The sequence below is a fragment of the Vipera ursinii genome, assembly GCF_947247035.1.
Source record: "Vipera ursinii genome assembly, chromosome: 1".
NCBI lineage: Eukaryota > Metazoa > Chordata > Lepidosauria > Squamata > Viperidae > Vipera > Vipera ursinii.
In genome coordinates, this window is record NC_139512.1 from 9,391,221 (window position 1) to 9,416,032 (window position 24,812).

The window sequence follows — 24,812 nt, forward strand, 5'->3', positions numbered from 1 at the left end:
TTCGACGAGGTCCCACTCGTCATCTTCAGGCTGGACATGACAAGTGGGACCTCATCGAAACATCACCAAGACACCCTCAATCTTACACGGGAAAAGACCCGAATATGCCAAGACCTACATACCTGTACCCGTGAAAATCTATGAAAACAAATAATATAAGACCTTTATTCTTTGTTAGCAAGCCAAAAAATTTACACAAATATGAGCTGCCACTGCTGTGGCTACTGCCTGTAGATGGCCTTGGGCTAGGCTGAAACAGGAAATAAGATTTGTCCCGTGTCTGGGACCAAGCAAGTGTATTCTGAATGCTTAACAAACATTTAACACATATCTTCCTTGCTTCTTAACTAACAAAGAGAGAGAGAGAGCCTGTGGCCTAGGGGTTAAAACAACTGCTTAAGACGCAGTCGGCCCAGGATCGAATCTCAGAAGGGTATGGCTGACTGATGAGAACAAATAAGTTTGAAATGATCATATTGGTCTCCCTTTATTCTTTGTTAGCAAGCCAAAAAATTTACATACATACATACATATACATATACATACCGGTATGTATGTATGACGCACCCTCATCTTCCCCACTTTTGGGAGGCAAAAAGTGCATCTTATGGTCCAAAAAATATGGTGTGTGTGTGTGTGTGTATGTGTATGTGTATATATGTATGTGCATATGTATATATAGAGATAAGAATGCCTTCTTCAATGAACAGTGCAAAGAAATAGAAGAAAATAATAGAATAGGGAGGACCAGAGATCTTTTCAAGAAAATTGGAGAAATGAAGGGAACGTTTAATGCAAAAATGGGCATGATAAAGGACCAAAATGGCAGGGACCTAACAGAGGCAGAAGAGATTAAGAAGAGGTGGCAAAATTACACAGAAGAACTATACAAGAATGAGCTTAACGTCCCTGATAATCACAATGAGGTGGTCACTGACCTCGAGCCAGACATCCTAGAATGTGAAGTGAAGTGGGCCTTAGAAAAGCTGAGCAACAACAAAGCTAGTGGAAGTGACAGTATTCCAGCTGAGCTATTCAAAATCTTAAAAGACAATGCAGTAAAAGTGCTACACTCAATTTGCCAGCAAATTTGGAAAACTCAACAATGGCCACAGGATTGGAAAAGATCAGTTTACATTCCAATTCCAAAGAAAGGCAGTGCCAAAGAATGTTCAAACTATCGCACCATTGCACTCATTTCTCATGCTAGTAAAGTCATGCTTAAAATCCTACAAGCTAGACTTCAGCAGTATGTGGATCGAGAACTACCAGAAGTGCAGGCAGGATTTCGAAGAGGCAGAGGAACTAGAGATCAAATTGCCAACATACGCTGGATCATGGAGAAAGCTAGGGAGTTCCAGAAAAACATCTACTTCTGCTTCATTGACTATGCTAAAGCCTTTGATTGTGTGGATCATAACAAACTGTGGCAAGTTCTTAAAGAGATGGGAGTACCAGACCATCTTATTTGTCTCTTGAGAAACCTATATGCGGGTCAAGAAGCAACAGTGAGAACTGGACACGGAACCACTGATTGGTTCAAAATTGGGAAAGGAGTCCGGCAAGGCTGTATACTGTCGCCCTGCCTATTTAACTTATATGCAGAGCACATCATGAGAAAGGCAGGGCTAGATGAATCAAAAGTTGGAATTAAGATTGCCGGAAGAAATATCAACAACCTAAGATACGCAGATGATACCACTCTAATGGCAGAAAGTGAAGAAGAACTAAAGAGCCTCTTGTTGCAGGTGAAGAAGGAGAGTGCAAAACTTGGGTTGAAACTTAACATTAAGAAAACCAAGATCATGGCATCTGGCCCTCTCAATTCCTGGCAAATAGATGGGGAAGAAATGGAGGTAGTGACAGATTTTATTTTCCTGGGCTCCAAGATCACTGCAGATGGGGACTGTAGCCAAGAAATTAAAAGACGCTTGCTCCTGGGGAGGAAAGCCATGGCAAATCTAGACAGCACACTAAAAAGCAGAGACATCACCCTATCAACAAAAGTGCGTATAGTCAAGGCTATGGTCTTCCCAGTTGCAACGTATGGCAGTGAAAGTTGGACCATAAGAAAGGCTGAGCGCCAAAGAATTGAGGCCTTTGAACTGTGGTGCTGGAGAAGACTCCTGCGAGTCCCTTGGACCGCAAGGCGATCAAACCGGTCAGTCCTAGAGGAGATCAATCCTGACTGCTCTTTAGAAGGCCAGATCCTGAAGCTAAAACTCAAGTACTTTGGCCACCTAATGAGAAGGAAGGACTCACTGGAGAAGAGCCTAATGCTGGGAAAGATCGAGGGCAAGAGAAGAAGGGGACGACAGAGAATGAGGTGGTTGGATGGAGTCACTGAAGCAGTAGGCGTGAGCTTAAATGGACTCCAGAAGATGGTAGAGGACAGGAAGGCCTGGAGGAATGTTGTCCATAGGGTCGCGATGGGTCGGACACGACTTCGCAGCTAACAACAACAACAACAACATGTATATATATGTGTGTGTGTATACATATATATATAAAAGAATTAAAGGGAGGCTGATAACTGATATAGCCATTTCAAACTTATTTGTTCTCATCAGTCAGCCACACCCTTCTGAGATTCGAACCTGAAGGGTGTGGCTGACTGATGAGAACAAATAAGTTTGAAATGGCTGTATGAGTCTTCCTTTAATTCTTTGTTAGCAATCCAAAAATTTATGCAAAATAATGATTGTCGCAGTTGCGACTACCACCTGTGGGTGGCCTGAGTTTGGGCTGATACAGGCAAGAAAAGATTTGGCCCGTATTTAGGCCGGCAAGGTGTTCAAAACTGTGTGTGTGTGTGTGTGTGTGTGTGTGTGTGTGTGTGTGTGTGTATAAAACATTGGTTCTGAGTCCTTATAGCAGGGGTCTTCAAACTTGGCCCTTTTAGGACTTGTGGACTTTGACTCCCAGAATTCCTCAGCCAGGCATGCTGTCTGAGGAATTCTGGGAGTCGAAGTCCACAAGTCCTAAAAGGGCCAAGTTTGAAGACCCCTGCTTTATGGCTTAGAATGATGTTTCTCAACTTTGGCAACTTTCAGAGATGTGGACTTTTTAACTCCCAGAATTCTGCTGACTGGGGAATTCTGGGAGTTGAAGTCCACACAAAGTTGCCACAGTTGGGAAACACGGACTTAGAAAGACATGGCTGCATTATTTGGAGAAGGTCCATCATCTGCTCTGCATGCAGAAGGTTGAGATTTAGCTCCAGACATCTGCCGTTAAGAGGTTCTTGGATAGCAGAGGTGGAGAAAATCCATGCCCTTAGGAAGCCATCATTCATAGACAATGCTGGGTGATGAAGGCCTGTCGGTGCGGAAGGCACCTAACTGTGCAAAGACGGAGCATCATTAGAAACCAGGTAGAGACACGTGGAAAGTGAAAAACCAGTGGATCCGGATCTTCATAGGGAGATTTCAACAGAAAAACCTAAAGAAAGGATATATTTTTTGCTTCTCTTCATTGTACAATACGTCAACTAACTGGATCACATTTTTGTGCCGCAACCGCCGTAGGAGTTGTATTTCCCTGGAAGGAAAAAAAAAGAAAAAAGAGGAAAACATATTGGCGAGGGAACAAGCCAGGTCTCAAAATACAGGTAAGTTCTTGCTCTAGGAATGAATTGCTTATTGTACAGAGAAACACATACAGGTAAGTCCTCAACTTATGACCGTTTGTTTAGTGACTGTTCAAAGTTTGAAGACCTCTGGCCTAGACCAGGGGTAGGCAACCTTGGCTCTTTTATGGCTTATGGCTGACTCAGGAATTCTGGGAGTTGAAGTCCACGAGTCATAAAAGAGCCAAGTTTGCCTACCCCTGGTCTAGACCAGCTAACCACTGAAGTGCAGCATTTTTTATATTACAAAAATCAGATACTGGACCGGTTTATGCCCTCAGCTTACAGCCGGTCACCATGTGATCTACAGTTTCATATGGAACCCCGCAGTCACACGGAGGGGAGGATACTCTGCCCCAAGAGCCGAGGTGGCACAGTGGTTAGAGTGCAGTACTGCAGGTTGCCAGCAGTTTGGTAGTTCGAGTCCCACCGGCTGAAGGCTGACTCAGCCTTCCATCCTTCCAAGGTCAGTAAAATCAGGACCCAGATTGTTGGGGGCAACAGGGTTGACTGTGTAAACTGCTGTAAAGCACTATATAAGTCTAAGTGCTATTGCTATTATACAGAAAGTCCCGGCAGACACCATGTGATGCTATTCCATTGCTGACGTGACAAGATTCTGGCTCTTCTCTGTGACAGACACAGAGAGGGATCTCGGAGTCCTAGTGGACAAATCACTTAGACAGGAGCCAGCCGTGTGCTGCAGCTGCCAAAAAAGCCAACACAGTGCTAGGCTGCATTGACAGAGGAATAGAATCAAGATCACCTGAAGTGTTAATACCACTTTACAATGCCTTGGTAAGGCCACACTTGAAATACTGCATCCAGTTTTGGTCACCACGATGTAAAAAAGATGTTGAGACTCTGGAACAGACATGTCAAACTCGTATCGGGGCAGTTTTGCCATTGCCGGCAGTGGGGTGGGCGCGGGCTGGCAGTTTGACACCCCTGCTCTAGAAAGAGTGCAGAGAAGAGCAACAAAGATGATCAGGGGGCTGGAGGCTAAAACATATAAGCAAGGAATGTTTGCTAATCCACATGGAGCTCCGTTTACATCTGTCCTGTTTGCAATCATTCACAAATGATGGAGACTAAAATGGACGATCTGAAACTTGAGCTGGCCACGAACAAGGAGTGTATATCGGAGGTGGTGACCCTTTGAGAGCTGCATGCAACGAAATTTCATTTTGATGTATGCCGATTGGTGTACATTCAAAGTGACAATAAAGTTCTTGTTGTTGCTGCTGAATTGGGAATGTCTAGTTTAACGAAGAGAAGGGTGAGGGGGGACATGATAGCCGTATTCCAATATCTCAGGGGCTGCCCCAAAGAAGAGGGAGTCAAGCTATTCCCCAAAGCGCCTGAAGGCAGAACAAGAAGCAATGGATGGAAACTCATCAAGGAGAGAAGCAACCTAGAACTAAGGAGAAACTTCCTGACAGTTAGAACAATTAACCAGTGGAACAACCTGCCTCCAGAGGTGGTGAATGCTCCAACACTGGAGGTTTTTAAGAAGAGACTGGACAGCCATTTGTCTGGGTTTCCTGCCTGAGCAGGGGGTTGGACTAGAAGACCTCCAAGGTCCCTTCCTGTTATTCTGAATGAAATGGTTGCCTTTAGGCTTATATTTCAAATACTTGGGGTTTTTTCCCCCCTTTAAAATCTCCAGTTCACTTAATCTTCCTCCACAATGAGCAAACTTTCCCCAATCTCGCTTACTCCAATGACAGGATATTATTAACTGCTTCCCTGCGGGCCTCAGGAAAACAAATAAATTACGTTTTGGCCCTTGGTTGGGGGAAAAAATAGTAATCCTTCCCTTCTTAACTGGACTGACTTGCTCTGCAGGTGCTGATGACTTCTTTTGTACTTCCCTCCTTACTGTATAGTTAGTACTTTCATGCTTTAGCAGAAAGGTTGAAGGTTTCAGAGAAGAGGACTTGCTCACAGTCCACCATTTTCGAGAAAGTCTGTTTCTATTAGATTCCATTTTTTTCCTAAAAAAAAAAGTTGGTTATGCTAGGTGCACCCAATTTAGGGTGCTAGGTTGCAAGGGTTAGTGTTTCCATACCCAGCCTAGCAAAGCCACGTCTGAATGTCTGTCTGCCTGCCTGCCTATCTACATTTCTCATTTCTTAACCACCTATCTCCCTCTTAGAATAACAGAGTTGGAAGGGACCTTGGAGGTCAAGACACACACACACACACACACACACACACACACACACAGATAAGGGGGACAAGGTTAGCACATGTCAGAAGAAGTGAAGCAACAAACCTTACCATGTAAGCCAGGGGTAGGCAACCTTGGCTCTATCTATCTATCTATCTATCTATCTATCTATCTATCTATCTATCTATTTATTTTATTTAATTAATTCATTAATTCATTCATTCATTTATTTATTTATTTTATTAAATTTATATACCGCCCTATTCCCAGAGGACTCAGGGCGGTGTACAGGGAAGATTAAAACAAACATACAAAAATTAAAATCAGATTAAAACAATTAATTAAATAAAGTCCCCGAAATTTAAAACTAAAGCCTAATAAAAAAATTAAAAACCCCTCAGCCTGGGCCAGACAGCTCAAAGAGCCAAGTTTTCAGGTCCCTGCGGAATGAGCGAAGGTCGGGGGCAGTCCTAAGTTCCATGGGGAGCTGGTTCCATAGGGCCAGCATGGCTCAGCTTGGAAACCTCTCCTTTTCCCCTCAGCATGGCTGGCTCAGGGGTTCTGGGAGTTGAAGTCCACGAGTCATAAAAGAGCCGAGGTTGCCTATCCCTGTTCTAGGCCAATCTTTTGGGCACCAGGGACCGGCTCCACGGACCAGAGGGGGTGTGGTTTTGTGTAGATGGGGCTTTGCTTGTTTGTCAGGCCCAGTTGCTGGCATGCCGCGGCCTGATGCTGGTCCACGGTCCAGTGGTTGGGGACCCCTGTTCTAGGCCAACCCCTTACTCAAGCAACATGAAATGTAATGTGGAGAAAAGCAAGATTTCACACCTAGGCAGGAAAAACCAAAGACACAAATACAAAACCTGGCTCAAAACTATGAGAGGGACCTTGGAGTCCTTCCTAGTGGACGATCAGTTAAAACATGAGCCAGGCGTGTGCGGCAGCAGCCAACTAACATAATCCTCGGCTGTATAAGCAGAGGCATAGAATCAAAATCACGTGAAGTATTAGTACCACTTTGTCAATCCTTCGTAAGGCCACACCTGGAAGACTGCATCCAGTTTGGGCCACCACATCACAAAAAAGATGTTGAGACTTTGGGGGAGGCGGGAAGCGCAAAGAAGAGCAACCAAGATGATTAAGGGCCTGGAGCAAGTGTAGGCAACCTTGGCTCTTTTATGACTCGTGGACTTCAACTCCCAGAATTCCTGAGCCAGCACAGTTGAAGTCCACGAGTCATAAAAGAGCCAAGGTTGCCTACTCCTGGCCTGGAGACTAACCTATCAAGAACGGTTGCAGGAATTGGGTGGAGCCACTCTAGAGAAAAGAAGGACTAGGGGGTGACATGAGAGCAGTGTTCCCGTATTTGAGGGGCTGCCACAAGGAGGAGGGGGGGGGTCAACTTATTTTCCAAAGCACCAGAAGGCAAGACAAGGAACTATGGATGGAAACTAGTCAAGGAGAGAAGCAACCTGGAATTAAGGAGAACCTTCCTAACAGCGAGGACAATTAACTAATGGAACAACTTCAGAAGTTGTGGGTGCGGCATCACTGGAAGGCTTTTAAGAAGAGATTGGACAGCCACCTGTCTGAAATGGTATAGGCCAGGCAGGTCTCCTGCTTGAGCAGGTGGTTGGTCTAGAAGACCTCCAAGGTCCCTTCCAGGTCTATTCTGATTGAAGTCCACTCAGTACCACCTATTAGTAGATTCTACCACCTGATCATCTTCCTTTCTAGAATCAATCCCATTCCAATCATCCACCAAAAGACCACCCTGTGCTTTTTCCTTAATCAGAGCAAGTCAGAACTTAAAAGTGACCAATATGTCTTCTCCTTTTCAACTGCTACTTTTGCGCCTCATTTAAGCTTGATTTTTTTTAACTATATTTTTGCTCTGAGACAAAAAAAAAAAAGCTGTTGCTCTGGAGTTGTTCCTGCCTCCTTACTGGAACACAGCTTCAGGGATAATAATAATAATAATAATAATAATAATAATAATAATAATAATAATAATAATAAGAAGAAGAAGAAGAAGAAGAAGAAGAAGAAGAAGAAGAAGAAGAAGAAGAAGAAGAAGAAGAAGAAGAAGAAGAAGAAGAAGTTGGAAGGGACCTTGGAGGTCATCTAGTCCAACCCCCTGCTCAGGCAGGAAACCCTATACCATTTCAGACAAATGGCTGGCCAGTCTCTTCTTAAAAACTTCCAGTGTTAGAGCATTCACCACTTCTGGAGTCAGGTTGTTCCACTGGTTAGTTGTTCAAACTGTCAGGAAGTTTCTCCTTAGTTCCAGGTTGCTTCTCTCCTTGACTAGTTTCCATCCGTTGCTTCTTGTCCTGCCTTCAGGCGCTTTGGAGAATAGCTTGACTCCCTCTTCTTTGGGGCAGCCCCTGAGATACTGGAAGACTGCTATCATGTCCGCCCTCACCCTTCTCTTCGTTAAACTACACATACCCATTTCCAGCAACTGTTCCCTATATGTTTTAGCCTCCAGCCCCCTAAACATCTTTTGCAGAGCAGAGGGAAGCAATTTTTTGTACCGAATGATCCATAATCTTGAACAGGGGTGTCAAACTGGTGGCCCACAGGCCGGATGTGTCACGCACAGACCACACCCGCCCGGCTCCGCAAAGGCCAAAAACTCGGGACGTGATCCGAGTTTGAAGTGACAGCATTGATTGCCGGTAGGCCACTGAGTCCATTTCAAAGTTACGTTCTTTATGGCGCAATACTAGAATATGTGGAAAGCCTTGCCAGAGTAGAATCCACCTGGTTCAGCCAGCCTGAAGGTCACCTCCACCATCATTTATGATGGGGGGGGCAGATGGAGAGCTTTTTCATGGTGTCCCACAACGTTTAGAGCAGCCGCAGAGGTGTACCGATGGCTCCAACCATTCTTGCGTTTGAGAAGCAAGCGAAATCCGTATCCTATTTCAATGAACGTTTGGCCCTTAAATCCTTTCGTCACCTTATGTATTCTTTTTTTTATGTGCGCTAGTCTAACCCAACCGAGAAAGGAGGAGGAATTTCCTGACAGTGAGAACAATTAACTAGTGGACTGGCTTGCATTCAGGAGTTTTGGGCGCTGCATCACTGGAGGCTTTAAAGAAGAGACTGCACAGCCATTTGTCTGAAATGGTGCAGGGCCGTGGTGGCGAGCCTATGGCATGCATGTCACAGGTGGCACGCAGAGCCCTCTCTGTGGGCATGCAGAGCGCCGTCGCCCCAGTCCTAGGCCTTCAGCTGGGTTTTATAAAACCTTTTCGCTTTAGGCCTCCGCCGCCGTGTACAAAAACAAAAACAAAAAAGGTTCAATCAATCAATCAACTTCAACTTCTCGCAGGGAAAAAAAGGTCTCGCAAAGTTGGAATCGATTGATTGAACTTTTTAGTCCCACCCAGTCTGCAGTTACCACCGCAGCCACGCCCACCCAATGGGCCACGCCCACCCAATGGGCCACACCCACCCGGCACCCGACGATACATAAGTGGGCTTTGGGTTGCAGTTTGGGCACTCAGTCTCTTAAAGGTTCACCATCACTGGCATAGGGTCTCCTGCCTGAGCAGGGGGTTGGACGACTAGAAGACCTCCAAGGTCCCCTTTTAACTGTTATTCTGTTATTATTATTATTATTATTTTTAAAAAAGGATAATGCCTTTAATATTATTGTTCCTTTTGCGGAGTCCCTTAGAATAGAATAGAGTTGGAAGGGACCTTGGAGGTCTTCTAGTCCAGCCCCCTGCTCAAGCAGGAGAACCTATACCATCTCAGACAAGTGACTGTCTAGTCTCTTCTTGAAAATCTCCAGTGATGGAGCACCCACGATTTCTGGAGGCAAAGCTGTTCCACTGGTTGATGGTCCTCACGCTCAGGAAGTTTCTTCTTAGTTCCAGGTTGCTTCTCTCTTTGATCAGCTTCCAACCATTGTTTTTCATCCTTCCCTCTGGTGCTTTGGTAAATAAAATGACTCCCCTCTGCCTTGTGGCAGCCCCTCAGATACTGGAATACCGCTAGCGTGTCTCCCCTGTTTCTTCTTTAGACTAGCCAAACCCAAGTCCTGCACCCGTTCTTCGTAGGTGTTAATCTCCAGGCCTTGGATCATCTTAGTTGCTCTTCTCTGAATTTTTTTCCCCAAACTCTCAACGTCTTTTTTTGTGATAAGGTGACCAAAATCGGCTGCAGTATTCCAGGTGTGATCCTTTTAGATTGGGACAGGTATAAATGTTATTGGAGGGGAGCGGGGTGGGGGGTGGGGAGAGAAACTGAACAAATAGGAATGGCCAGTGCTTTTTTGTCAAAGAAAAAGGTGCTGGAACTCACACGTGTCATACAACCCGCCTTGCCTACCCTACAAGGTTCCATCCAAAAAAGGTGCCGGAACTCCGTTCTGAGCGTTCTATGACAAAAAAAGCCCTGGGAATGGCACACAATTTGTCCAATGCTCCTGCTTGCCACAGACGGCCCCCTCTCTCGATTGTGAGTGCCTGCCAGAACTGCTGTGGCTCACGATGCCCAGCGCTTGGCAATAACTTCCTGCCTCCTTCTGGTTTGTGTGTGTGTGTGTGTGTGTGTGTCTTTGGCACACACAGCACCGCTCCCCCTATCGTTCTACCAAAAAAAAAAAAAAACCCAGGAAGAAAAAGCTGCAGGGCCGTGTTAGCCAGGGAGAGAGAACAGTTGATCAGAGGACTCCAGTGGAACAGGGAAAAAACAGAAAGAAAGAAAGAAAGAAAAATTGAAGGCAAGCCTGCTGTTCCGCTGACCCAAAGAAAGCAAGCCACGTAACACCAGGGACGGGGGTTCCTCTGGGTGGCTTTGGTTGGTCTCTTTTTTAGGACAGACCCTCCCACCTCTTCTGAACCCCTGCTTTGCCTCCCAGGACGTGGAAAGCCAGGCAGCGCCACCAGAGTTAATGCCGCCGCCAGACTGCTAATGCAAATGACTGCAGCCAATTGCGTTTCTACCAGGGGTCTTCAAACTTGGCCCTTTTATGACTTGTGGACTTCAACTCCCAGAATTCCACAGCCAGGCACACATGTGCCTGGCTGAGGAATTCTGGGAGTTGAAGTCCACAAGTCATAAAAGGGCCAAGTTTGAAGACCCCTGATCTATTGTGTTAAAAGAACTACGAGAATCCCAGACATTTTCCAAAAGTTACACGGCTGTCTTTGAAACAAGTGACTCGGGTTTATCGTAACATCCTTGGAGGATGATTCTCAAAGGAAAAAGTGTAGATGAAAGGGGCTTTGGAGGTCTTCTAGTCCCCAACCCCTGGTCCATGGACTGGTACCGGGCTGCGGCATGCCAGCCACTGGGCGGCGCAAACAAGCAGAGCCACATCCGCGGGATGCAGGCCACACACAAAACTACGCACCCTCTGGTCCATGGAAAAACCTCTCTCCACGGAACCGGTCCCTGGTGCCCAAAAGAATGGGGACCTCTGTTCAAGTCCAAACTCCTGCTCAGTCAGGAAACCCTACACCACTTCAAATCTTTGACCAATTAACTAATTGAAGAACTAAATATGAATTTGGGGGCAAACTGGGCAAGATCTTGAAGGGTGTGTGATTCAGTGGGAAAAATATTCTGCTACGTGACTCAAAGAATGGCACAGAATGAGATGAGTGAGTTTATAAACAGTTATCGGGCTGTTTGGAAACCAAGAATGAATGAGAAGGGTGACTGGTTGGTGAATATCGGTATTAAAACAAAAAAAGAGTTGCCAGTTTCTAAAATGTGATTTAGGCACTAGTCGTAAGTACAAAAGACAAATGAAAACATATTAAGGCGCAACCGTTAGCGATTAGAAAAGGAATTTGTTCTAATACTGAGAATAAATCATTGAAAGTTAATAGAAAGACAAGAGGTTCCAAATGAGACTCCTATCATTTGCTGGCAGTGAATTTTGAAGGAAAAAAAATGAAAGAAAGGAAAGAATAAAACAAAAGTAAAAAATAGAACGACTGCAGGAAGAGAAAGCATGAAAGAGGATTAAGAGCAGGGGTCTTCAAACCTGGCCCTTTTATGACTTGTGGACTTCAACTCCCAGAATTCCTCAGCCAGGCACGCTGGCTGAGGAATTCTGGGAGTTGAAGTCCACAAGTCATTAAAGAGCCAAGTCATAAAAGGGCCAAGTTTGAAGACCCCAGATTAAGTGCCAAAAGACCCCTGACTATTGTGCCAAAAGAATGACTGGGAAGTGGACTTAAAGAAAGAAGATGTAGGAATTATGTGAGAGAGTGAAACAATTGTACTGCAGAGGACCAAAGGGTTGTGAGGTTGCATTAAAAAAGATGCTTAATGGATCGATGAAAGAAAGATGGCCGAGAAGCAGTAAGAGAGCCTTTCATGGCTGCTGCAAAAGTTTAGGAGAGAGAAAGGCAGTTGCACAAAATATAAAGTCAAAGAGAGTAAGGAAGGTTTAAAGAAAAGCAGAATAATTTGGAGGAACTAGGCTACTGCTTTGAAAACAAGTGTAAAAAGGGTTAAGCCAGGAGCCTTCAGCAAAGTGAATGGAATTAAAAATAAAAGTGGTAAAATCATTCAGAGAGAATCTGAAGTGAGAGACGGCTGGCTGGAAAGGACTATTTCAGTGATCCCTACAGGAAGCGTAATGGTAAGAGTGGAATTGAACTGAAGGCTCTAAATGTTAATATCCAAGTTAGAAGGAAAAAAAATCATGGGGGGAAAAAGGTCAGAGATGCTGTGAGAATGTTAAAAATAGTAACAGCAGTCCAGGTTAGAAAGTGTCAATAGAGAAATGTTAAAATATAGACTCTGGTAGGGAGTCTTTGATTGAGTGGGACAGAAAGGTGTAAAGTAAATAAATAAAAATACGGAGTGGCTCATTTAATGTGCCTGTAAAGAAATGATTTCAAGAATGCCATTATTGTTCTGATACACACACACACACACACACACACACACACACACACACACACACACATATATATATATATATATATATATATATATATATATATATATATATGTATACCACTTTTCCCCATGTATTCGATACTGAACCCCAAGAGTAAATGGAGATATCCAAGGATGTTGGGGTTTTTTATTACCATTCTTGATGCTGTTATCATTCACAGTATCATTAAAGTAGCATGGGGGGGGCGCGAGGTGATGAACAATCTGAAGCATCATGAAGGAGTTGATGAGCTGAAGAGTATGGAGACCCCTGCCTCATACAAACGGGAACCCCCAAGTCTTTTGCTTCCTCAATGTGGCAGAAGTAATGGGGTGTACCTGGAAGGGATGAATGAGGAAAGCCAAGAGGGTTCTTGATTCACGACAACTGGGACCAGCATTTCCGTTGCTAAGCACGGCAGTTTGTTAATGAGTCGTGCCTGATTTTTACGACTTTTTGCCGCAGTTGTTCAGCAAAGCACTGCAGTGGCTAAGCGAATCGGCTTCCCCCACTGACTTTGCTCGTCAGAAGCCCCCTGAGAAAGTTACAAAAGGTGAACCCTGTGACTCTGGGATGTTGCAACTATCGTAAACACCTGCCAGGTGCCCCGCACCCCAATTTTGATCAGGTGACCGTGGGGGATGCTTCAACAGCTGTAAGCGTAAGGGGCTGGTTGCAAAACACCTTTTTCAGGGCTGCTGTAACTTCAAATAGCCGCTAAATGAATGGTTGCTAAGTCAAGGACCACCTGCACAGTGTTCTGTTCCAGCCTACGACCAGCCTTGTTTGGCTGGAAAAACCCAACCCAAATTTATTTACAGTTCAAACAAAAAAGCAATAGAATGAATCAAAATATCAAACAAGAGTTACAGAAGTAACAAGAACAGACCAGGACTCTCTCAGAATGTCTTCAAACGGTTGCCTTCAGCAACCAGCCCCGACCACACCTTCCCCTTTCATTATCAGTCCCAAGGCGTGGCTTCTCACTGCCTTCTCCTCCTCTCACTGAGTTGCCTCATTGATTTTCTCTGCTCTGCTGGATTGCCTTCTGCTTCTAGCGTCTCTGAACAGATTCAGCTGCGACTCCTCTGAGTCCGACACCTCCTCCTCACACAGCTGAGCCTCATGAGGAACACGAATGGAGGGGCCAGGCTGAGAGTCCTGCAGTGCATCAGAGCCTCCCTCCGATACCGAAGACTCTCCAAACCCCTCCTCCTCCTCCTCCTCAGATTCATCGGAGTCAGCTGCTGGGAGCACAGGCTCACACTGAATCACAACACACAGTTCCTGTTAAGAGTCGCCCAAAGTGTGAAGGTCATCTCAGCTGCCCAGCTAAAGCAAGCAGATGCCACTATTGGGCAGCAGCGATAAAAGGAAGGTCCTGGAGACAGAGGAATTGCTTCAGTGGCAACAGCAACATCATCCTTTCCAGCAGCACGGGAGAAAGCGCCACTCCTAGCATTTTATCCAGAAAAAAACACATGGGCAGATGCTATAAAGCGTATTAATGATTTGAGGCCAGATGACAGGCCTCCCGGATTAGATTACTTTTCAACAGGATACTGTGGAAAATTGAGGTTCTTTTGCAAATCAAATGGTGTTTTATGAACCAGCTAGAATCCGTGGTGGCGAACCTATGGCACACATATCACAGGTGGCACGCAGAGCCCTCTCTGTGGGCACGCGCGCCATCGCCCCAGGCCTAGGCCTTCAACTGGGTTTTATAAAACCTTTTCGCTTTAGGGCTCCGCCACCGTGTGCAAAAAAAAAAAAGGTTCAATCAATTCCAACTTCTCGCGGGGGAAAAAAAAAGGATCTCGCAAAGTTGGAATTGATTGAACTTTTTAGTCCCACCCAGTCTGCCGTTACCACCACAGCCACGCCCACCCAATGGGCCACGCCCACCCGGTACCCGACGATACATAAGTGGGTTTTGGGTTGCAGTTTGGGCACTTGGTCTCCAAAAGGTTCGCCATTACTGAGCTAGATCAAGGGTCTTCAAATGTGGCAACTTTTCAGACTTGTGGACTTCAAATCCCAAGTCCACAAGTCTTAAAATGGCCAAGTTTGAAGACCCCTGAGCTAGATTAATGTAGTTTAGAAGGTCAAGCAGATTGTGGCTCTCCTTGTGAAACTCGATGGATATCGAGATTGATCTCCAAATGAGTCGCATAACATCAGACGCTTTTAGACGTTGGCATTTTCAACCGTGAGGATCCCTTTCTGAATAACCCGGAAAACGGATAAATGGGATTATCAGAAAAATAAAGAAAGAAATAAAAAAAAATCCAAAGTTCTTTCTCAAGGCCCAAATTATTTCAGATACGCGATGTGAAAACTCAGTTCCTTTGACGGGCCTATAATGCTGGGAAAAGTGGAAGGAAAGATAAGATGATAACCAACAGCAGCATAGCTGAATTCAATTACAACAGCAATGAATGTACACACTGAGAGACCAAAAGGCCCAAGATGAAGACAGGTGATCCGGGAGAAAAGCTAATTTTGGGATTGTTAAGAATCAACGCTGACTTGACCACACCTGGTCACAAGGTAACTAGACTAGATACCCAGTCACAGTCACAAAGGGAAATCTAACCAGGGTGGATGAGAAAACTATATGGCCTTTTTTTTTCTGGGGAAAATATCTGGCAAACTTGTCGATGGCATCCAGGTCATGGGTCGTCTCAGAGGTGCTGGGAATTCTGGGAGTTGAAGTCCACGAGTCATAAAAGAGCCAAGGTTGCCTACCCCTGCCATAGTCACATGATCAGAAATTGGGCGCTTCTGAAAAAAGGCCATACTTGCACTTGCAGAAGGCACCATTAGAAGATGCAGAATGGGTTTCCCATTTCGACAGAGATGGTCCCCTAGAAATCAGCAACATTTCCTTCAATAGATCTCCTCAGAGCAGGGGTGGGCAACCACGGCAACTTTACGATCTGGGGACCTGGCTGGCTTGGGAATTCTGGGAGTTGAAGCCCACACCTCACAAAGGGGCAAGACGTTAGCATCAGAAGAGCACTTAATTTGCTGCTCAGCCTTTCACCCCAACTTCTCTTCCCCTTAACTCCCCGTCTAGATTTCCAGAGAGACAAATAAGCCTTAATGGTAAGCTCGGCTGTGTGCCAGGTCAAGTATCCTGCTGATGAAGTACTGGCCACAAAAGGGAAGATGTGCCTGCTTCTCTGTGTTTTGAGACTGTCCAAAGATCAACAGACCACTTTTTACAACGTTCTGCAAGGAACTGGAAGTTGAGTCGTGGCAACTTCCAGACTACAGGCAGCCCTCAACTTACAACCACAACTGAGCCACCAATTTCTGTTGTTCAGTGAGACCTCTGTTAAGTAGGACCTTTGCCCCATTTGACCATCTTTCTTGCCACGGTGGTTAAGTGAATCACTGCAGCTGATAAAATTAGCAACACGGTTACACAGCAACGGTCGTGAGTATGAACCAGTTGTCAATCTGAATTCTGATCACATGATCATGGGGATGCTACAAAAGGTCGTGTGAAAAATGGTCGTAAGTCACTTTTCTTGGTGCCGCTGTAACTTTGAACGGTGGTAAGTCGAGGACTACCTGTACTCTACCTCGATGACTGAGAATCTTCACCGACATATGCAAGGAACAGAGTGGACCAAAAGCACCACATAGAGAGAAAGGAAAGGACTCACTGGAGAAGAGCCTAATGCTGGGAAAGGCTGAGGGCAAGAGAAGAAGGGGACGACAGAGAATGAGGTGGCTGGATGGAGTCACTGAAGCAGTAGGCTTGAGCTTAAATGGACTCCAGAAGATGGTAGAGGACAGGAAGGCCTGGAGGAACGTTGTCCATGGGGTCGCGATGGGTCGGACACGACTTCGCAATTAACAACCACCCAGCTATGCAGATGCAAACTTACAGAGATAGTGGGGTGGGATTTATGCTACTGGTGTGCATAAGAACAACAACAACAACAACAACAATAAAGGCGGCCTTACTAGGAACTGCTTCCATCCTGCGACGATATCTGTAATACCATCAAACGTCCACATCTGCCTATCCCAGGTCCTTGGTAAGGACTCGATAGGTCGACAAAAATGCCAAATCCAGTCTGAACATCTGGCTGACTGTGCGATTAATAATAATAATAATAATAATAATAATAATAATAATAATAATAATAATAATAATAAAGTTGGAAGGGACCTTGGAGGTCATCTAGTCCAACCCCCTACTCAGGCAGGAAACCCTATGCCACTCCAGACAAATGACTGTCCACCAGCTGCCTGCAATTAGTGCAGGTTCGCATCCCACCAGGCTCAAGGTTGACTCAGCCTTCCATCCTTCCGAGGTAGGTAAAATGAGGACCCAGATTGTTGGGGGCAATAAGCTGACTTTGTAATAATGCCGCTTGGGGTGTGTGTGAAAGCCCTAATAAGCAGGCATATACATAGAATGAAGGCTACTGCTAAGCTTGTAAGCCGCCCTGAGTCTTCGGAGAAGGGCGGGATATAAATGGAATTAAAATAAATAAAATAAATAAATAAATAAATTCACAGCTTCTGGAGGCAGGTCGTTCCACTGGTTAATTGTTCTAACTGTCAGGAAATTTCTCCTTAGTTTATGCATCTGACACCATACCCTTTGAAATGAAAATAAAAGGCAATAGGAACTGCATCAGGTGAACAGACTTTCTAGCCCTGTTTTCTCAATTGCAAAATGGCTAACTTGCTCTATTCAGAAAAGCCACAAACATTGCAAGGTGTGTGTGTGTGTGTGTGTGTGTGTGTGTGTGTGTGCAGTCGTTGCCTCTCCCCAACAGCTGGAATTTGAAGAGCACTGCTTTTACTATGTAAACAGGAAATTGACAATTCGATTCGGTTTAAGTTTGGGATATGACTGACTGACAGACTAAGTCAGGGGTCTTCAAACCTGGCCCTTTTATGACTTGTGGACTTCGACTCCCAGAATTCCTCAGCCCAGCGTGCCTGGCTGAGGAATTCTGGGAGTCGAAGTCCACAAGTCATAAAAGGGCCAAGTTTGAAGACCCCCTGGACTAAGTAGTAGGTTAAATTGGGGGCGTTAGCTCCACCAGCTCTCCAATTCGGGTTACCAACAAACGGCAGAATAATCACATGACTTTTGACCCCTGTTAATCTCCTGTTTAATCCCTTTTCTCACCTCTAATTATTGCTACACACTTCTCACTTGCTCGCCACAAACACTGTGGTCAGCCTCACACGCTATGTGGTAGGGCGATGCACGTCTTATGTGATAGAAACACAGGAAGTTGGAAGGAAAGGAGATGATCAAAATACAACAATTCGGGGGGAAACTTATTCCTGTATTTAGTGCTTTTTTTGTAAAAAAAAAAAGGTGCCGGAACTCATACACTACCCTACAAGGTTCCATGCAAAAAAGGTGCCAGAACTCTGTTCTGGGCGTTCTATGACCAAAAAAATCCCCTGCCTGTATTGTTAGGACACCCCACTTTTGACTAGATTTCACAACGCTCAGGTATTTTTCAACCACTGGTGTTAATTCATTAACGCAAACAACCTCTTTTTACAAGAAGTATCTGCTTGCAAAAATCTGCAAGGTTTTATATATATATATATATATATATATATATATATATATATATATATATATATATATATATATATATATATATATATATATATATATATATATATATATACACATACAGGGAGTGCAGAATTATTAGGCAAATGAGTATTTTGACCACATCATCCTCTTTATGCATGTTGTCTTACTCCAAGCTGTATAGGCTCGAAAGCCTACTACCAATTAAGCATATTAGGTGATGTGCATCTCTGTAATGAGAAGGGGTGTGGTCTAATGACATCAACACCCTGTATCAGGTGTGCATAATTATTAGGCAACTTCCTTTCCTTTGGCAAAATGGGTCAAAAGAAGGACTTGACAGGCTCAGAAAAGTCAAAAATAGTGAGATATCTTGCAGAGGGATGCAGCACTCTTAAAATTGCAAAGCTTCTGAAGCGTGATCATCGAACAATCAAGCGTTTCATTCAAAATAGTCAACAGGGTCGCAAGAAGCGTGTGGAGAAACCAAGGCGCAAAATAACTGCCCATGAACTGAGAAAAGTCAAGCGTGCAGCTGCCAAGATGCCACTTGCCACCAGTTTGGCCATATTTCAGAGCTGCAACATCACTGGAGTGCCCAAAAGCACAAGGTGTGCAATACTCAGAGACATGGCCAAGGTAAGAAAGGCTGAAAGACGACCACCACTGAACAAGACACACAAGCTGAAACGTCAAGACTGGGCCAAGAAATATCTCAAGACTGATTTTTCTAAGGTTTTATGGACTGATGAAATGAGAGTGAGTCTTGATGGGCCAGATGGATGGGCCCGTGGCTGGATTGGTAAAGGGCAGAGAGCTCCAGTCCGACTCAGACGCCAGCAAGGTGGAGGTGGAGTACTGGTTTGGGCTGGTATCATCAAAGATGAGCTTGTGGGGCCTTTTCGGGTTGAGGATGGAGTCAAGCTCAACTCCCAGTCCTACTGCCAGTTTCTGGAAGACACCTTCTTCAAGCAGTGGTACAGGAAGAAGTCTGCATCCTTCAAGAAAAACATGATTTTCATGCAGGACAATGCTCCATCACACGCGTCCAAGTACTCCACAGCGTGGCTGGCAAGAAAGGGTATAAAAGAAGGAAATCTAATGACATGGCCTCCTTGTTCACCTGATCTGAACCCCATTGAGAACCTGTGGTCCATCATCAAATGTGAGATTTACAAGGAGGGAAAACAGTACACCTCTCTGAACAGTGTCTGGGAGGCTGTGGTTGCTGCTGCACGCAATGTTGATGGTGAACAGATCAAAACACTGACAGAATCCATGGATGGCAGGCTTTTGAGTGTCCTTGCAAAGAAAGGTGGCTATATTGGTCACTGATTTGTTTTTGTTATGTTTTTGAATGTCAGAAATGTATATTTGTGAATGTTGAGATGTTATATTGGTTTCACTGGTAAAAATAAATAATTGAAATGGGTATATATTTGTTTTTTGTTAAGTTGCCTAATAATTATGCACAGTAATAGTCACCTGCACACACAGATATCCCCCTAAAATAGCTATAACTAAAAACAAACTAAAAACTACTTCCAAAAATATTCAGCTTTGATATTAATGAGTTTTTTGGGTTCATTGAGAACATGGTTGTTGTTCAATAATAAAATTAATCCTCAAAAATACAACTTGCCTAATAATTCTGCACTCCCTGTATATATATATATATATACACACACACACACACTGTGTTTTTATTTAAACAACAACCAAACAGGAAGAAGGTAAAATGACGTTCTTTCTGGTTCTAGCTAAAAGTTGGCCGGATAATAAAAGAAAGATCATCTACTATCAAGACGATTGCGTTCTTAGGACGTAAGGACAGCTGCAATTAGGGGCCATTAGCATACAAGTAATTCTCACCTTTGACCATTTGTTTAAGCCAGAGGTCCCCAACCTTTTGGGCACCAGGGACCGGTTCCGTAGAGAAAGGTTTTTCCGTGGACCGGAGAGTGCGTGGTTTTGTGCGCTGCCTGCATCACACGGATGGGGGCTTTGCTTGTTTGTCCAGACCAGTTGCTGGCATGCTGCGGCCCGGTACCGATCCACAGACCGGGGGTTGGGGACCCCTGGTTTAAGCGGCCAGTTATGACAGTACTGAAAAAGTCTGGTCCTCACACCTATGACCATCACACACACACACACACACACACACCACAGCTACGGGATTGCAATTTGGGTGTTGGCAATTGGCTTGCATTTGCGATTGGTTGCAGTGTCCTATAGTCAGGTGACCACAATTTGCAACCACCTTTGCCGGTTTCTGGCAAAACTACTGATTCGAGGAATGGTTTCGTACTTAACGATTGCGGCGTTCGCTTAACAACTGCGGCATTCACTTAACAACCACTGTAAAAATGACCGTAAAAATCAACTCCCATTTGACTTAGGAATGCCATGACTTACGAGAATTTATTGCAACCAACCATGGTCATAAGTCGAGGGTTACCTGCAGAACACTAATTGACCAGCTGTCTTGCAGGAGTGCTTTTCCATCCTGCCCATCATTTCCCACGCCTACCTCCTCAAAGAGATTCTTGTATGAGTCAAGCTTTGGTTCAAAAACTTAAAAACAAACAAACAAACCCCAAAACGCAACTCAGAAGATTGCGTGGGTCCTGCGAGTTAAGCAAGCCATGCATTCTCATAAAAAAAAAATAGTAATAAAAATGGACGTTCGGCTTCGTAGAAATTAGGCAATATTCCCCGAAATGGAAATAAGCAGCAATTCTTGAAAAATCTGAGTCAACACTGAGGGGAGGGGAGTAACTTCTGTGTACTCAACAAGTAGCCCAAGCTATCTATGCTAAACTGTGATTGGGGGTGGGGGAACCAGAGACCGCAAGATGGAATTTACCCAACACCCAATGGTTTCCAAAATGCAAACCCAGTTTTATTTTTAATTTTTTTAATCCTAACCGTGCCAAAATTGAGAGTTCCCAATTCCAAAAGTAAAGGAGACCACATGAAGTTGCTGGAGCACAGAGGTTTTCACAGCTGGGAGGAATAATCAATAATAGTGTTTAGCACAGGAGTTTTCAAACCTGACCCTTTTATGACTTGTGGACTTCAACTCCTAGAATTCCTCAGCCAAGTCATAAAAGCCTGGCTGAGGAATTCTGGGAGTTGAAGTCCACAAGTCATAAAAGGGCCAGGTTTGAAGACCCCTGGTTTAGCATAATCTGAAAGAACAGGATGAGGATGCTGTTTTTCTGACTGACCAACTTTATTAAAAGCTTCAAGCTTTATTTTGTGAGCACCAGAAACATGTAAGGCAACGCACAGAGTGATTCTAAGGCAGCCCACAAAACGTTTTATAAAATTGATTAGATGCTATCAGATGCTGATTTCTTTTGCTACCCAACTCTCCTTCCACAATCCCTCAAGAAACCGGAATACAGGCAGTATTTTATGTTCTTAAAATTTGTTAATTTTGCCCTATTTTATGGCCGTTCTTGCCACAGTTGTTAAACGAATCACTGCAGTTGATGAGGTCGTAACATGACTGTTAAGCAAATCTGGTTTCCCCATTGAAATTGCTGGTCAGGTCACAAAAGGGGATCACATGACCCCTGGATGCTTCAACCCTCCTAAATGTGAGCTAGCTGTCAAGCAACTGAATGTAAATCACGTGACCAGGGGGATGCCACAACGGTCTTAAAGTGTGAAAAATAGTCGTAACTCCCTTTTTCCAGTGCCGTTAACTTCGGTCACTAAACAAACTGTTGTAAGTCGAGGACTACCTGTATAGGACAGAGCTTTATTTATTTTGTTATTTATTATGAAATTTATTTGCCACCCGTCTTGTGTCAAATGATTCTGGAGATCAAGCCCTATCTAGTGGAGACTTCCTTGTCCCAAAGCTTCCTGTGGAAGAATAATTTACCTTCCAAGGTTAATTATAGCAAGAGCAAAGGCACTTAGACTGATATACCACTTTTTAGTGCTTTTGTTTAAACTAGGAACACTCTGAGCAGTTTACAGAGTCAGCATATCACCCCCAACAATCTGGGTCCTCATTTTACTGACCTGGGGAGGAAGGAAGGCTGAGTCAACCTCAAGCCCTGACAGGATCGAACTCCAAACTGTGGGCAGAGTTATGTTTTCAAGTCAAGTCAAGCTATTATCCAAAGCACCTGAAGGCAGGACAAGAAGCAATGGATGGAAACTAACCAAGGAGAGAAGCAACCTAGGAGAAATTTCCTGACAGTTAGAACGATTAACCAGTGGAACGACCTGCCTCCAGAAGCGGTGAACGCTCCAACACTGGAAGTTTTAAAGAAGAGACTGGACAGCCATTTGTCTGAAATGGTACAGGGTTTCCTGCCTGAGCAGGGGGTTGGACCAGATGACCTCCAAGGTCCCTTCCAATGTTATTATTATTATAATTCTGCAGTGGTTTCCCACCTCCAGACCTCAACAATTACTAAGTTGGTTAAATTATGTTGATTAAGTTGGTTAAATCCTTCTGAAATGACAATCAACCAACCTCCCCTGCTTTTCTTCCCACCCCACCCCTTGCGCCCACATTGGAAATTCTGCTACCTATTCATTCACCAAAGACGCCCGCAAAATGGGAGTCTTTGCTTCAGGAAGGCCTAGCGTGAAAAAAGAAAAAGATTTTTTTTAGTATTTTGGTGTTTTGTATTTTAACTTTTTTTGTTTTGAATAATATAAAAAATCGTTCAAAAAAAATATTTTTTTTTGCCACAAAGAAGGCGGGGGGGGGGGCGCAACCTATTCTTCAAAGCACCTGAAGGCAGAACGGCAAAGAATGGATGGAAACTAATCAAGGAGAGAAGCAACCCAGAACTAAGGAGAAATTTCCTGACTGGTGAGAACCGATTAACCCAGGGGTGTTCAAACGTGGCCCCTTTATGACTTGTGGACTTCAACTCCCAGAATTCCTCAGCCAGGCATGCTGGCTAGCTGAGGGATTCTGGGAGTTGAAGTCCACAAGTCACGAAAGGGCCACGTTTGAAGACCCCTGGATTAACCGCTGGAAGGTCTTGCCTCCAGAAGTTGTGGGTGCTCCAACGTTGGAGGCTTTTAAGAAAAGATTGGACAGCCATTGATCCAGGAAGACCTCCAAGGTCCCTTCCAACTCTTGTTATTCTGGAGGTCCAGTTAAGAGCTCTGCCAGTGTTCCCTAACGAAGATCTTCTAGTCAAGAAACCGCCCTCTTTCTGGCCTGCTATTGCTGACAGGTTCACGCAAGGATCCCTCCTTCTGTTTACTGTCACCATGACGAAGCAGGATGTAAGAATTTGGATCCCTGCCAACTGCAGCCCGATGGCCAAATCAGCAAGGGGGGGTCGGGGGGGAAGGAGGAAGGGAAAATAAACCTTTCCTCACGCAGGGCTCCGTCTCTCTGACTTAGCTGGAAAGCTACGTTCACCCTAGTTGACCTTGGCGACTCCTACACATATCCAGCTCTGGGGCCGAGGAAAATGCCAACTCTTCCCTTTGGGAATCGTGTTTAGATCTTGATTACGTTCCATTAAACATTCACCACAAACAGGCCAACGAATCTATTTAGCTTCCTGAGCTCTCGAGACAAACGCCTGGGGTTCTTGAAGCCTCATTAGGAACAACTTGAAAATGCACGAGTTTCTTAATCATCTTTCCCCTCGACGCTCAACTGATAAAACTATTCCAAAGGGGATATATAACAAACAGCCACTACCACGTGCTTCTCCCAGAAGAAGGAAGCTGAAGCCACCAGCCTGAGGATGACGGATGGGATTTCGTGGAAACGTTGCTTTTACACCTTCAATTCTACGTGGGAAAAAACCCGAATGACCAAAGATCCATATATATATATATATATATATATATATATATATATATATATATATATATATGTGTGTGTGTGTGTGTGTGTGTGTGTGTGTGTGTGTGTAAAGGTTCCCCTGCACATGCGTGCTAGTCGTTTCCGACTCTAGGGGCCGGTGCTCATCTCCGTTTCAAAGCCGAAGAGCCAGAGCTTGTCCGAGGACGTCTCCGTGGTCATGTGGCCGGCATGACTAGACGCCAAAGGCGCACGGAACGCTGTTACCTTCCCACCGGAGTGGTCCCTATTTTTCTACTTGCATTTTTACGTGCTTTCGAACTGCTAGGTGGGCAGAAGCTGGGACGAGTAACAGGCGCTCACTCTGCTACGCGGCACTTGGGATTCGACCCGCCAAACTGCCGACCTTCTGATCAACAGGCTCAGCGTCCTAACCCACCGCGTCCCTTGATACACACACAGACACACACACACACATATTTGTGTAAAGGGAAACTGATATGATCATTTCAAACTTATTTGTTCTCATCAGTCAACTATACCCTTCTGAGATTTGAACCTGGGCCAATTGCACCTTAGGCAATTGTTCTAACCTTTAGGCCACTGGCTCTTTCTTGCTTTGTTAGCTGAGACGCAAGGGAGATATGCATATATATATATATATATATATATATATATATATATATATATATGAATTTCTTTTTTGCT

At 44.6% G+C, this 24,812-nt stretch overlaps 1 protein-coding gene across 1 annotated transcript in view; it reads right to left on the reverse strand.

Annotated features, from left to right (window-relative positions):
- The window catches only part of STK11 (serine/threonine kinase 11), a 94,884-nt gene that overhangs the window by 48,805 nt on the left and 21,267 nt on the right, over nucleotides 1-24,812 (reverse strand). The window contains exon 2 of the mRNA XM_083364106.1: nucleotides 3,457-3,540. Coding sequence (XP_083220232.1) covers nucleotides 3,457-3,540 — 84 coding nt within the window. The remainder of the gene's footprint in view (nucleotides 1-3,456; nucleotides 3,541-24,812) is intronic.